The following is a 15,231-nucleotide window of genomic DNA, read 5'->3' as shown; positions in this document are numbered from 1 at the left end:
ACAGGGCAGCACGTCACGTTTATGCGTAGTTACCGCGCAGTCATTTCCTTACCGAAGCTCGCACAGGTAGGTAACCATGTCGTATGCCGCTCTCGTTACTTTTTGAAATTTTATCGCGAAGAATGCTAAATGTAATACGAAACGTTGCATTTTGTGAATAAAATACAACTGAAAATTTGCATAAAGAAACATAATTTCGTTTTATAAGATATTATAAGATAAATATTATATAAGATCAAATTCACTAAATTAACTTGTTTGAATTTTCAATTCCGTTTATATAAAATTCAACAGAAATTAAAATTTTTTTCGTTCAAAGATCCATTAAACTTCCTACGGGTAGTCAGTACTATCCTGAGGATTTAGTACAGAGATGAATCACATCTACTTTCGACGATACGATTTTATCGATATAGTGTCAGAAAATGTATGTAGTCATTCCCAAACTTAAAATGGATATACTGGCAGTAGTGTACGCGCGATTTCAATGGTAACAGAAAAAAGACCGGCATGGCCTCTCTCAGGTTTCTTTCTTATACAATGCATAATGAATGACAACATTGAATACAATATTTGGAAATGTATTGTATCGATATTCCTGAAATGAAATCTGTGCTGTACAGGTTATCTTATCATACATGTTTCTTATCTCTTTCGAAAGTTCAACTTTTTATCTTAGATGAACGGAAATAAAAAAAGAATAAGAGGCAAAAAAGCAAATGGTAAAAAATAGTAAAAATCAAGAAATAAGAAGAGCGCGTAGTAGATTAACTTTTAATCGATATGTTTCATAATTTTAAAATATTTAGTGATAGCAAACAATAAAAAGTTTTTCGTTACTTCGATGAGGAAAAAGCCCATACACAGTTTATTTTTATTTCATTTAAGTAATATGTTAGAGATCGGTTTCAAAACTTTGGACAGAGAAAGAATTAACAAATCAAATTTGAATAATTCGGAAACATAATTAAAGCGCGAATTGGTTAATTTTTTCTTCATTAAAGATTTTCTGATTTCTAACATCGAAGACACGTTGCTGTGTTCTGTCCCGTGATTGGTCGGTTAATCGATGGCTATATAAAAAAGAAAAAAAGTTTAACGCACGCAAGTGCTTTATTCTTGAAAAATATCGGGTGCTTTCCATTTGGTGACACCAGGAAACATATATATCGTTCTATTTTGTTATTCTCTGAATGATAAGAAAGAAGATAGAATGATATGCTTGTGTCATTTGGAAAGTATCCTTTCTTTTTGCTATAATATAGTATATGTAAGGTATATATTATATAGTATATAGTATTTTCGTATATTTTCGTAAATATGGCGATATTTTTCGAGAGTATGATTCCAGATGAATCTCGAATCTCGGTACAACATGCGAATTGACAAGTGCAGTTGAATGCAAACGCGACTAAAAAAGAAGGGGCACGTCAGGGCTGGTCGGAGTTGATCGGAGTTGATCGACTGTCATCGTCTGACACCCGACTACATCAGGGACAACGACAACGGCGACAAGAGAAGAGAAGAGAAGCATCGGTGATCGGTGAGGAAGCTTCGGTGGTACCGAGTACCGAGCTGCTCCGAGCCGAGCCACTCCGAGCAGTCGGAGGGAGTAGTCCGAGCAGTTCGAGATATCGAATGGGAATGTGACGCGAGCAAAGTGGATTGTGGCCCTCGTCTCTGTCTCGCGCTTTGTCTCACCTTGCACAATGAAAGTACGCAACGTGGAGTGAGTGGGGACACGGTGTTGGCAAAAAAGAAGAGGCGAAAGAAAGAACGAGGCAAAGTGGGAGAGAAATGGTCCGTCTATTTCACCACGAGCCGTCATGGCTGAATCATTGTGAGCATTCATGAGCGATTCTCGTTACATTACCGATAACAAATGACGCCGCGAGTGATTCATTAGGGTGATGAAAAATCGAGGTTGCTGTTTCGATCTCGCGCTTCGACGACGACGTGCCTCTCCGCCGGATCTATCGATTCCGATTTTTGATTCAATTTGATTGAGCCCAGGACGCTGGAGAGCTCCATGCCGAAGCTTCGCCAGAGGGAGATAACAGGGGGTGACAAAAGAGAAGAGAGACGGCGCGGCCGCCGCGTTTAGTGATTTAGTGTGTGTGGTTTATTCGGTGCGCTTTGCGCTACACGATGAACGGGTTAAGTCTGAGTGAACTGTGTTGCCTGTTCTGTTGTCCGCCCTGCCCGTCCAGAATCGCAGACAAATTAGCCTTCCTGCCGCCCGAGCCCACGTACACGTTTGTCGAGGACGAGGGCTCCAAGTTCTCCATTTCTCTGTCGGAACGCGCCGAGTGGCAGTATACCGAACGCGAGAAGGAGTCGGTGGAAGGTTTCTATGCGAGGACGTCGCGCGGCAACCGTATAGCATGCCTATTCGTACGTTGCTCGGCGACCGCGCGTTTCACCATTCTCTTTTCGCATGGGAATGCTGTCGATCTCGGCCAGATGTCGAGTTTCTATCTTGGGCTCGGCTCGCGCATAAACTGCAATATATTCAGCTACGATTACTCGGGTTACGGGGTATCGGGTGGCAAGCCGTCCGAGAAGAACCTCTATGCGGATATCGATGCCGCGTGGCACGCACTACGTACACGTTACGGCATCAGTCCAGAGAACATAATACTCTACGGACAAAGTATCGGTACTGTCCCCACAGTCGATCTTGCTGCGAGATACGAGGTCGGCGCGGTAGTGCTCCACTCACCGCTCATGTCCGGGATGCGGGTTGCTTTCCCAAAAACCAAAAGAACTTGGTTCTTTGATGCTTTCACCAGGTAAGCAGGAAATGTCCCCCTTGGCCAAAACTTGTTTTCATCAGAGGAAGCACGCTACTTCCAAATCAATATATATTTCTCATCATCATTTTTTAAATCAACAATTATTTTTTAATTAACAACCTTTTAACACATCTAGAAATTGTTTTCCATATTGTAATGTACAGTTAACAAGTATGTATTAGAAATTCACAGTGATTAGTAGAAAATCAATAATAGCTTAATACAAAAAATATTTTCTTTTTTTTATAATGAAATTATTATATTATGTTTTTATTATAAAATTATTATATCATATTGAGAAGCTACACAGTGTGCAGTCGACAAATGTATATTCGTGTCACGTGGATATGTATTTATGTAAATGAAACCTACATTTACAACTTGCATTCTTGTCTTGTAATGCGTCTCTCTAATCAGTTTTGTACTGATTTTTTTATGATATCTAATAATGTGTTTATTGCAATCTTGATATTTGTTAGGAGTTTTTTCAAAATGATCTTGGTAATTTGCCATTATGATATCCAACAAGCATTTACCTTAGTGCATTTTAATTTTTTACTAATTTCAATATTTTCAATAGTAATTTGCAAATGTTTTATGAATTCACCAAATGTAATACATCTATTATTCCACAATAAGCTATTTACAAGTTTCACATCATAATTAGATATGCATGGCCAACAAGCATGCTTTTTGTTTTCAACACATTTCCATCCTTATTTAAACTTGTTGTAGTAATAAAAGTACTAGAATTTATGGAAGATTCTTATAAATCATTTTCAAATTTTATAAATTTCAGTCCAGTTATTTTTTATTTATTAAAATTTAATATCTTGAACAGTTGTGGATAGTTTCATCTTCACTCATTGTTGTGTTTACAAAATACATGTGACATTTTGCTATTAGTATAATGAGTGAGGCATAAAAATACTGCATTGCATTGCGAACATTTCAAAAAATACTTCTGTTGAATGGAAAATACAAAATTCTGATTATATATATTTGAATGTCATATTAGTCATTCGACATTATTTATTCTATCTTCACTTTGTCATTCTCTTCTCTTATTTGTTTGCTTTCTTATTATTTTCTATTTGTTAAATAATAATGTATCCGTAAAATGAAGATAACTTTTTTTTTGCGCAAAAGCTATTCTAAATTGAAATAGTTAAAGTGCAGAGATAATAAATTGCAGAAAAATATAAGAAATAAGTAGTATGGAAATTTAATTGTATCTATCAAATTTATGTTGACAGTATAATAAATAAATTCTTTAAATGAATTATATATATATATATATATATATATGTTTTTGACTAAAAAGATATAGTATTGAGATTTTTCAAGCAATATAATTCTGAATAAAAAGATTTTATTTTTAAAATTAATTTTTTGATTAAATTTCAAGCCAATATCTTTTGTAATATTTTTTGTTTTTCATTATATTTATGTAATTATGACATATTTTACATATATGAAAATTATTTAAAATTTATGTCTTTCGTGCTAATTTTTTTGGATATGATTTATTTTTGAAAAAAAAGATTCTATATCACTAACGTAGTGATCGTAAATTTTAACTTTTTATCTAAAATAATTTTAATGTGCTTGTAAATAAATTTCAGAAAAGGAAAATAATAAATAAAGTATAAAATAAAATAAAATAATAAATGAAAATATATAAACAAATTTTCAAAAATATATAGGATTGATAGAAAAAAAAATAGAACTTAACGAGATTTAATATAAAAATTACATTATTGACATTATGATAATGTGTAAATGTAATTTTTCTATATTTCTTTACAGCATAGATAAAGTGCCGAAAGTAACGTCTCCTGTTCTGGTCATTCACGGTACCGAAGACGAAGTTATAAACTTTAGCCATGGTCTGGCTATTTACGAAAGATGTCCACGAGCAGTGGAACCATTATGGGTTGAGGTATTATAAAATAATTAATATTATATCATTAAAAGTATTTAATATTTCCTTGATCTTTTTTTACTCATATTATTGTGTCGTTATGCGGTTTGTTCATATTTAAATTAAAGACTGTTATGTATGAAAAATTTTAAATACAAATGCATACTATAAGCATTGTGATCGAAAATATCCAATGTATGTTCTATTATAAATGTGATAATAATTTTGGGTATTTTTCAGGGTGCTGGGCACAATGATGTAGAGTTATACAATCAATACCTCGAACGACTGAAACAATTTGTAAGCGTGGAATTGATAAACTGACGGCGACTCAGCCTCTCCCAGAGTCAGGGAGGACAGGGAGGGGGCCATATGCATGCGAACAGTCAAGGACGTACCGTTTCCAACAATTCTAATACCATCAGTTCCATTTCGACAAGCTCACCAACGGAGAAGCTTGTCTAGCAGTCGCCTCCCACAGGGGAGAAGACACCTGTCCTTCCCTGTGATGAAGAATCATCTTTTGCCTCTGTAGATGATGTATTCTTCTTTTGCGATCAGCAGCAGGCTGTAAATCAGGAAACTTATTATTCAGATTCATTCAAGAAAACGCGTTCCAAAGACGAGTATCCAAATGTCGAAGGTAATTCGAAAAAATCTAGTGTGAGATCGAACAATAAGAATTCTAAGCAGAAAGATTCTTCTACGTGCACAAAAGACAAAGACCAGAGCAAAAGCACCATCACTGAAAAAGTAACTGATTGTCACAATTTTCAATTGAACCATACTGGAAAGGTCAAGAAACATACCTATCTACCAAAAAATTTGAAAAATCCCTTTGCTCAAAAAAATATTGTTCATAGAAGCTTAAAGAATTCATTTGGTCAAAATCAGAAAAAGACAGACAGTCAAAGAACTCACACAACTTTAATTGATATACTTGTGGAGGATTGTCGACAATGTGCGATTGGAGAGAAATCGGTTGCATCATTTTCTAATGTTTCTAGTGATATAAAAAAAGGTATTACTGATTGCAGAGATACTCTTACTCAGCCTACAGAAAAAAAGTCTCCTGGATCTCGATTGAAGTACAATTGTACAGAGTCGGCGATGGATTCGGTTAACAGTAATAAAGATAGTAGGCAACGTTATTATAATAAAATCTCAATTGTAGATAATATTACAAAGTTCAAAAGGCCCGATACAACACACACAAAGACTACAGAACTCACGAAGAAGTTTCCTTGGAATTGTACATGTACGAGTAAAATGAAGAGAAATCTTGACAAATGCAAAGAACAGGAGAAGAACGATTCTGTCGAAAACTTAGATTCCTATAATGACGCAAAGCAGTTAAAAAAGAAAAAATCTGCTTGCAGTCCATTGAAAAAATTTGGCCGATCATCTCTATCAGTAGGCGCTGACAAAATCACGATAAATTTGCCCAAGTATTCTCCTTGCGCAAGTAGATTAGCTGCAAGCTCAAAAATTTTGTCATCTGATTTAGCAGCAGATCCAGAGAGTCCACTTCACGTTCCACGCTCCAGAAGTCCGTCTCATGTCGATGTACAAACTGAGAAACAAATCGAGAACAACCCTTCGAAGAATTCGGAAAAAACGTCGATACAAGCCAGTTTGTCTCTAAATATACAACAGTTCCAAAAGCCTCGGTATACTCTGCGTAGTAGGAGTGTAGGTGACAGCTGCGTAACGTCCCCAACAAGTGAAGCGACTACCGTGAGCTACTCGCCTACTGGTACAGAGATATTGTCCTTAGAAGAAGTCGGACCGCATACGTCGCATACATCATCGGCCGAAGGTTCTGGTAGTAGTTATTCAGAAGTCAAAGAGAAACCGGATGTTGAATGTTCTGACAAAGTTAGGAGAGCGACTTTGGAGACAAAGTGTTAATGAAACGGGACTCTCGACAACACGTCAAACACGTGTTACACGCCATTCTTTCTTCCACGTATATACGTATTTTACGTAAAACAATCACGCAGTTCCGTACGCCCGCGATAAACCAGTTCGGGCTGTAATCGCGCTAGTGAGAAACTGTACACAGAGGCGAATATACGCGACATACCTTTATAAAATTTATTATATTTCTAGAATCGCGAGAATATATATACTTGTGCATATTGAATATTCTTATCTACATATATACACACACTCAAATGCACGCGTGTTTGCGTGGATATTAAAAGCTGTTTTTGCAAAATAGGCTACAGAACGTTGTTGCGACAAATGTGTCGAGTATTATTATTTTTATTATCCTCCTTAAAATTAGGATAGCCAATGGTTCCCGTGTGTGGTTGTCGAAACATTTCTTTGCCTCGGGAAGTGCGACGAACGTTGATAGGATTGTTGTGAAGAGATATCTCGCTGAACGTCTGTTTTTTCTCAATTTATTAAAAAATTAATATTGACTTTTTTATTCCATTCAAACTTTTAATTCTTTAGCTGTAAAAAGCACATGTATCATAAGAAGAAACTGCCTCTCATTCGCGGAAAGCGTACGATCTCGTAAAATATACATACCCACTATTTAATTCACGGCCGAAATTTTTTTTCGATTCAGGCAAATTTTGTTCAGCGAGAAAATTCGAATTTTTTCAAATGCAAGCTTTTGCGAATGATTGGTATATTCCCGATGCCAATGGTGATAGTTGTAACAGAAATGAGGGCATTTGTTCTTGTACTCCTGATAAAGACCTGAAAAAGAAGAATTGGAGATCTTCCAAGTTTATAAAGATTTTATGCAATGGTCATTGTACAGTTTGGAATTAGCAAACTGAAACAAGAAATTATAATGATGAGCACGCAGTGCGTCCCGCAAGAATGTGTTTGTCGGAAGCTGAATAGGATAAAAAAATTTGTCAACAATAAGAATGCAAATAGCTAGGGACAATATTACTGCCAAACTTGACTATGAATTAATTAATTTCTAAGAAAGTGAGAAAATGCATGAGGACCTCGTCTATAAAGATACGTTTCTCATTAGTATTTTTATATCTCGGTAATGTAAATACAATACACTAAACGATTTTTTCTTTATCGATGTATGCGACAGTATGAGGCATTTGCGTGGAATGCCAATTGCGTAGATAATCGTGAGATGCACTCTTTTGCGTAAAGCAATTTTGCTACTTTTTAAAGCATTCTATAAATTGTTGATACTTTTTACCTGTCAAAATTGTTTATCGGATATTGCTATGTCAATGTTCGCGAAATGAAAAAAGTTTTAAGATTCGATTTTACTTACTAAGATAGGAAGTGATACATCGTAAGTGTAAGTCGGTTTTTACCGTTCAGGCTACTTGTGCCACAATGTCCTCGTAACTTGTTGGAAATATTACAAGCGGAAAAATAACAAAACGCGACAGACATACCAAGAAAAAAAAATAATGCAACCTAGTTACGTAAAAGCAAGATTTTGCTATGCTTCACACGGCATCCTTTTTTTTTACAACAAAGCTTTTTGTTCAATTTACACGGTGATTTAGATATCTATAATAGATCTGATGATGGGGACATTCAAGCAAGAGAGATTAGTGATTCATTAATATTAAGCGTTACAAATTTATTTTTTATTTTTAAAGACATTTTAGTAAAGACAATTTTTTTGACCTTAGAGTTTATTCTTTTTCACTTATTGGAAAATTAAAAAAGACATTGGAGAATTTTATTCTCATAGAAAATTAATTATGAGCTACAAAATACGTAAGAAATAAGAAATTCATACGACAAATAATGCACATCATAAAACAGAACGAAACATATACGCTGTGATACTAAGAAAAATTTCAGAATCTTAGTAAGTAAGATTCAAATTAAATCTTTATTAATTCTTAATAAATAAATCACAACTCTTATTACATTTTTGTTACAATGGGCCTATATCAACTTATTAAACACATTTATTAAATCGAAAAATTCATGTGAAGCAATAATTTTTAAAAAATACTATATTTATATATTTTAAATATAAGGCTTTGTTATTGATATTTTACTTTTAATTATAATAAATTATAATGTTAATACTTTTATATTTAGAGATTTAAATGAGATGATATTTTTGAAAATTTCTTGATATTGAAAATTTAAAGTAAAATATCGATCTGTCGTTTATAATTTGAAAATATTGGGTTTAATATTTCAACAATTTTGCTAAGGAAATTGGTTAAAAAATCTATTGTTAAAAAAATAATACATCAAAAGCGGACATTCTACATTTTCTTAACATGCGTATAACGTTGTTAGGATTGTCATTTATGTAAGTCGAGCAGAATATTTTCTCTCTATAGTCGAAAAAATAATGGCACTATTTATTATCAGTTTATTACAATAAAATGTTGTGTAGCCTACTTACATACATAAAATCTCATAAATATCACTTGAAGCATTCCGCGAAATTAATAGAAATTAATATAGGTATATCATGTCATGTAATGCTTTACACAGACTTATTTTCATTTATATATTCATCAAATTCTTACTTGAATGTCTCCAGATTTCGTTTTCACGAGCGACAATACCCTTATATCGCATATTAACGTTAAATATAGTCGTCGAATTCTGAATCCAATTTATTTAATATGAAAAATCTATTTAATATTGTATGGCGGACTGACAATTATATTATCACATGTGATAATTTAATATGTGATAACATAATGTTGTACGAGGTGCCAATAAGTCAATGTTTTAAAATCTGTTCTGTTTGTATTGTCCAAATCTCTTTCATTTTGCACGGAACATGTACATATACATTAACATGGCCGGCTGTAGAAATTAGTAAAGCAAGATATCCATAAGATATATTTGCAATAATCAAAATTTGAAAAGTAGATAGAAAAAGTGAAAGTGTTTCTTGTGAAATTTAATTATTGATTTTTAATTTAATGAAAATATTAAAATGTTAATTTTTTTCAAGTTATAAGTCATGCTTTGTTATGGACTTTTTCTGAATTAAATTTTACTGAATTAATTTAATGTGGAATATAAAATAGATGATTAAAATAATGATTCATTTTGAAATGGTCTTTGCTTTAAGAAAATTTTAAAAAGCGATTAACTAATCGGAAACATCGAATGTAGAGAAATAAAAAAATCTTTGCACGGCGTTTGTAATAAAAACATTGTTCTAGATTTTATCAAACATAATATGTTCACTTTTTTTCCAATTATTCGACATTCTATAGTCAGAGGCGACAAACTTTCAATGCAGTATTTCGATTATGTAAACCTTTACCAAAATCTACAGCCATTAGTGCAATGTATAGTTATCGATAAAAGTCTACAGAAATATTATTAGGAAAAATATAAATGAAGAAAATGGAGGCAGATAAAAATAGAAAATTGTGAAGCGGCAGAAAACTTAGAGCCGGTCTTGTGCATCCTAGTTCCTGTTATCATGTCTCAATTTATATTATTCAAAGTGTACTCCATATCCTCGTTATTAAGCATTGTGCATCAGTTTTTATTTTTTTTACTCCCAATCGATTTCTATATAACTGTCGCTGTTGATCGCTATTTTTATTGATCGCGATCTCTGTTTCAGTGATATTGATTTAGAAGGCTAAGAGATAAAACTTGCAATAAGGATTGAATTACGTTGTTGTTCATCAGAGAGATTTGTATAATACGCATCGATTTCGAGATACTTGAATTCTCTCTTCCTGTTTTTTTTTCTCTTAAAGTTTAGGATAAACTATATCTCTCCCTCTCTCTTTTTTTCCTCTCTCCCTTTCTCTCTTACTTTTGCTCACGTTTCTTCGCTGTCCCTCTCCTCCACGCACTCGCAAATGATCGACCGGTTTTGAACACTAACTATCGTCTTTCATGATCGCGTCGTCCATCCAGAAAGAACCTGGTACTCTCGATGCTTCAAGCGAGTATCGCGGATTCACGATGCGTTGATATTCGTAACTGTACATAATAGTGTGTAAACTAAGTAATAAGAAAAAAGCAACATTACGTATTCGATGTTCTCTTCGGTCGTGTCTAATGTACTTACAAAGGGGAGAATCCGAATGTTTAAGAACAAAAATACGTTTTGATAGCGAAGATTATAGCTGTGATTGTTGAAGGTAAAAGTAAGGGAGAGGTATTGTGAAAGAGCAAATCTATATATAGATGAATGCGAGAAGCTTTATTATAAACGCGTACGTATGAGAGGAAATGAAAGAAAGAGCAAGAAAGCTTGTTCTCGAACAAGTATCGGAATCGTTTATTTAGCGCATTAGAACATAATTAGGGAAATAAAATAATGACATTTGTTTCTTTATATAAGAACGCGTAGAAAGCGTAGAAACACCGCTAGATATATATTACCCGAATAAAAAGGGTCATTTTAGAGTTTTATACTTCCATCGCACTTGACTTGGGCGTACTATCATCGCGCAGTACTTTACTAATCCTGTGGAAAACGTTAACACAATGTATAATTATGATGTAAATTACATGTTTAAGCACATATTATCAATCCAACGTGTTTTATTTAACCAATGATAACCAATGATGACCTAGGGGGATGATTACGTCTACGATAGAAATTTTGCAAATTAAATGTATATATTATGGTAATTGAGAAATAATTTAGAGCAATATTCAAATATGAAGTATATTCATGTATATTAATTAAACAAGGTTATTTACACAATCACGATGTGGCAAAATTCGTTCACGAAAGATATTTTGTTGTATTTTCTTTAGCGAATATGTATCGTTAAGATAATTTTGTAACAATCAAAACCGTAATACGATTCGAGTAAATTGCATTGCTTACGTAGACTATTCGAACATTGCAGATTTAAACATATCGTCCCGATATTATGTTTGTTTCTATCGGTTTTTTAAAAATATAATGCATGTCTGCGCGTAGATTGCCACCAATGTGCTACTTTATTTCGAAGGTCAATACATTTCTGCGACGAAGAAGAAAACGTTGTGCCGTGTATATAGGTTCACTCCGACCGGCACCTTCGCGACTCACCTGCGCTGAAACCTGATGCCGACGATAAAAATGAAAACAGGTTACACGGCAGCTCGCGCTCGAGTGGCTATGCTGTATCTCCAAGGAATAAACTTGGTCGCTTCAAGGAAGAGGCCATCTTTTTCGTTATCGCGTGCATCCCAAATTAATTGCACTTTCTTTCAATTGAGGAGCAAACATTTTCAAGTTGATTTGTCCTTTACAAAAATGTCGAGGGATCAACGCTTTCAGCTTTAATGTTATAAACGATTGGAAGTGGATAGAAAGCTCTTTTGTAAATCATGTGAAATACGAGAATTGGCAAGGAGTGGACACAGGTTAATGTATACATATACTATATCTGCGAGATCAGCTGTTCGAAGAAAAAAAAAACAAAATGTAGAGATAAACATGAGACAAATGGGTCGGTTGACGCAAATAACAAGACAGTAATAACGCTTCAGAAATACTTTATATTTATTTTATCATAGATTTTTTTCTCAGCTAAATAATAATGCAAGCGGATATAATAGTGTATGCGCCGAATTTTAATGATAATAAACGACACATAATCATTATAGATTATGTGAGTAAACAAACGAAAATCGAAGCGTATTTGGTTTGAAAAACTTAAATTTATAAAATCTCAGATAAAAAAAACGAAAAGATAGATTTTTTTCTTCGAAAGAAAGGTCACTAATCGCAAGACTCCGACGCGGTAATGTATTATATATTACAATCCATAATGGGTGCTTTCTATTTGGTGACACAAGTCGATGCAAGAATAGTGTCTTATAAAATACAAAAAGAAGTAGAACGACGTTTGTGTCGTTAAATGGAAAGTACCTAATAGATTCGGACTTAAAATGAATAATCAGACGATATTTTCTCACTTTTTCAACTTTTCTTTGAGACATTCTTCGCATTAGAGGTTCTAAAATAAAAAAGATTTTTTTCAGGGATTATAAGAAAAAGAAGGAATGTAAAACTTTGCATTTATAAAAATTGTAGTTTTTATCCATTTTGATAGTAAAAAAAATTAGTAATTTAAATCGCATTTTTTTTCTTTACGAAATATCGATGTAATAAGACAAGATCGATATACGATAGAATTAATAAAAAAAAACAGAATAATAAGGGGGGGAAATTTGGCCATTATCATGACGTCCGTAGCCATACAAGTGATATATACTTAGTGTGCAACCAGAGCCTTGCGCTTGCTCTTTGCCACATGCTGCTGTTCATTGTCCAGACTCGATCCCCTGCATGTACTTTTTACATATAGCAGCGCATGTTCACATACAAATACACGCTCGCGCGCGCGTACATAGGCATCTATTACGGTCTGAAATAACTCGTGGCGAAAGAGAACATGCACGCATGATATAACCACGTTATATCGTTTAACATTATACGTGTACATGTTACACGCGTCATCGCTTTGTCTCGTAACGCACGTTCCGTCGCGGAAGCGGAATTATCACTGTAAATTTCGAGGATAAAAAAGTTTCGCTCGCACAAAAAATCTAGAAAAAAAATTCCATACGTAATCGCGTCTCATACGCGGTGAAAGCTCCTTTTTTTTTGCTTTTATAGTTGATTATATCAATCGGTTAATTTTCAGCATTTAGTTCATTAAAAAATTTTTTTTTACATCTGGTAGTATCGCGACTGTAATATAACATAATGATATAATAACAGAGATAAATACATGGACAACACGTTAACTGACGTTGGTAGAATCGGCCCTTAAATCGATTAAAGTAACCGCTGCGGTTAAAGTAATCGCTCATCGAGGATCTCTTTTATGGCAGATCAACGATCTGAAGACGCAGTGCTTCACCGATACGCAAATGACGTGGTCGGGCCACATTTGTCTCAAATTACAAATTAACGAGAAACTCGCTCTCGTATAACGTACGTATGTTGCGATACTTAACACGCGCATTTGTAGACACGTGGTCGCGTAATACGGCTGTTGTCGCGTTTTTAATGCGATATCAAGGATTACGATATACATGCTGCTATCAGGGCGCGGCTATATTAAATGTTTGATTTATATTCGGTCAAATTGTTTGAATTACACGATAACGTATGAGCGTGACCAATTACTTCTCCGTGCTATAAATGATCGGTCAATGTTAATTAATTACATTATTGTCTCGTTACTCGATTAACGGCATCTCTTTAATGTCCCGTTATATGTGAAATTTCAAGAGAAAATTTACATTTTAAATTAATTTCCGTTTTTTTTAATTAGATTTTTTTCCTTGCTTTTACATTTTGACACGCAAAAGGTAAGATTATTAGATTAAGAATAATACAGTTGAAAATTTTGCTGTATACTCGCTTGTATTAATCGCCAATTAAATTAATCAAACTTTGTTACTTATTTTATATTAGTAGCAATAAAAGAAAAAATTATATCGATTATTATTATTGATATTTTGAAGATATTATGTCTGTTTGCGCTGCTTGCACTTTTTGCACACTCAATATCTTTACTTTTCTTTCTTTACCCGAATATGTATTTAATACTAGAAGTACCAATGTATTTATCAAGCGAATAATAGATTACTACTACTGAAAATAAAGAAAGTGGAAAATCAAAACTATAAATTAAAAACACAATATTAAAGAAACAAAAATTTAGAATCCTATCTTTTACACAAGAGATATAATATTAATCTAAAAAGTAGAAATGATTACAATAACGATCGCACGGTTCTCATAACATTAAGTATAACAACATATAACAATAATTGTTATAGACTTGAAATAATACGAACGAATCGTTAGAGTAGAAAAAATTATTATTTTTGAAAGTGCGGATTGTTCAAACGTTGATTTTTCAAAATCGTCCTTGGTTAAGGTAAAGAATAGTGGGAATGGTCACGATAATAAACAAGGTGAATTTGAACCTCGCGTAGCGGTGATACGCGACGCGACGCAACGTGGCAGGAGGAAAGGAGGGAGGATGATTGCGCAGGCGCAGGCGCAGACGCGGCGCGGCGTGACGCGCGGCGAGGTGAGCGGTGACGTAGTGGTAAGTGGATGGTAGTGGGAGGAAGGGGCGGAGGGGGCGGGGGAGGGGGTGAGGCAGAGTGGTAGAGTTCGGTGAGTTCGGTCGTTGGCGGCAGCGGGCAGTTGCGACTGGAGCGGCGTGTGATTCGTGTTTCGTTCCGTCCCGTACGTGTTTTTTCGCGCCGCGGTCGAAGACTCTGCGTGTGCGACGCGTCCGCGTGGCTCACGGTTTCTCTTTTCTTTTCTCTTACTTTTATTTCGCGCACCGGGCGCGTCATCATTAAAACGGCGCTGCGCCGGATTGTTGTGAAACGTAGCAGATGACGCGCGGCCGGCCACGGTAGTTACTGGCAGTTACCGGACGTTATCGAAAGTGACGCAGTGACGCGTTCGGCAAAGGCGGAGTGGTGTTCTAGTGTTACACTTTATTGTGCCAAGCATCGGTTTCTTCCCTCTCGTTCGACGGCCCCTCGCACTCCAGTTTACAATCACTCACTCTCTCTCTCTCTCTC

At 34.7% G+C, this 15,231-nt stretch overlaps 2 protein-coding genes across 2 annotated transcripts; both read left to right on the top strand.

The window, feature by feature from the left end:
• The first annotated feature begins 2,148 nt into the window (after positions 1 to 2,148).
• LOC105624861 (alpha/beta hydrolase domain-containing protein 17B) lies at positions 2,149 to 5,043 on the top strand. Its single transcript, XM_012206212.1, has 3 exons — positions 2,149 to 2,792; positions 4,605 to 4,737; positions 4,960 to 5,043. Exons 1-3 carry the CDS (start codon positions 2,149 to 2,151, stop codon positions 5,041 to 5,043), a joined length of 861 nt encoding a protein of 286 aa, XP_012061602.1.
• A 48-nt stretch (positions 5,044 to 5,091) lies between these two features.
• LOC105624877 lies at positions 5,092 to 6,630 on the top strand. The gene is made up of 2 exons (XM_012206228.1): positions 5,092 to 5,113; positions 5,255 to 6,630. Exons 1-2 carry the CDS (start codon positions 5,092 to 5,094, stop codon positions 6,628 to 6,630), a joined length of 1,398 nt encoding a protein of 465 aa, XP_012061618.1.
• Positions 6,631 to 15,231: the final 8,601 nt, after the last annotated feature.

This window comes from Atta cephalotes (assembly GCF_000143395.1).
Source record: "Atta cephalotes unplaced genomic scaffold scaffold00092, whole genome shotgun sequence".
NCBI classification, from domain to species: Eukaryota; Metazoa; Arthropoda; class Insecta; order Hymenoptera; family Formicidae; genus Atta; species Atta cephalotes.
Note: the sequence above shows the minus strand (reverse complement) of the source record. Positions and strands in the feature narration are given on the sequence as shown.

Coding starts and splice junctions, on each gene's coding strand:
- LOC105624877 (XM_012206228.1), top strand. CDS start 5,092: ATGCATGCGAACAGTCAAGGAC. Junction 5,114..5,254: donor GCATGCGAACAGTCAAGGAC/GTACCGTTTCCA, acceptor TTGCCTCTGTAG/ATGATGTATTCTTCTTTTGC.
- LOC105624861 (XM_012206212.1), top strand. CDS start 2,149: ATGAACGGGTTAAGTCTGAGTGAACTGTGTTGCCTGTTCTGTTGTCCG. Junction 2,793..4,604: donor TTCTTTGATGCTTTCACCAG/GTAAGCAGGAAA, acceptor ATTTCTTTACAG/CATAGATAAAGTGCCGAAAG. Junction 4,738..4,959: donor TGGAACCATTATGGGTTGAG/GTATTATAAAAT, acceptor GGTATTTTTCAG/GGTGCTGGGCACAATGATGT.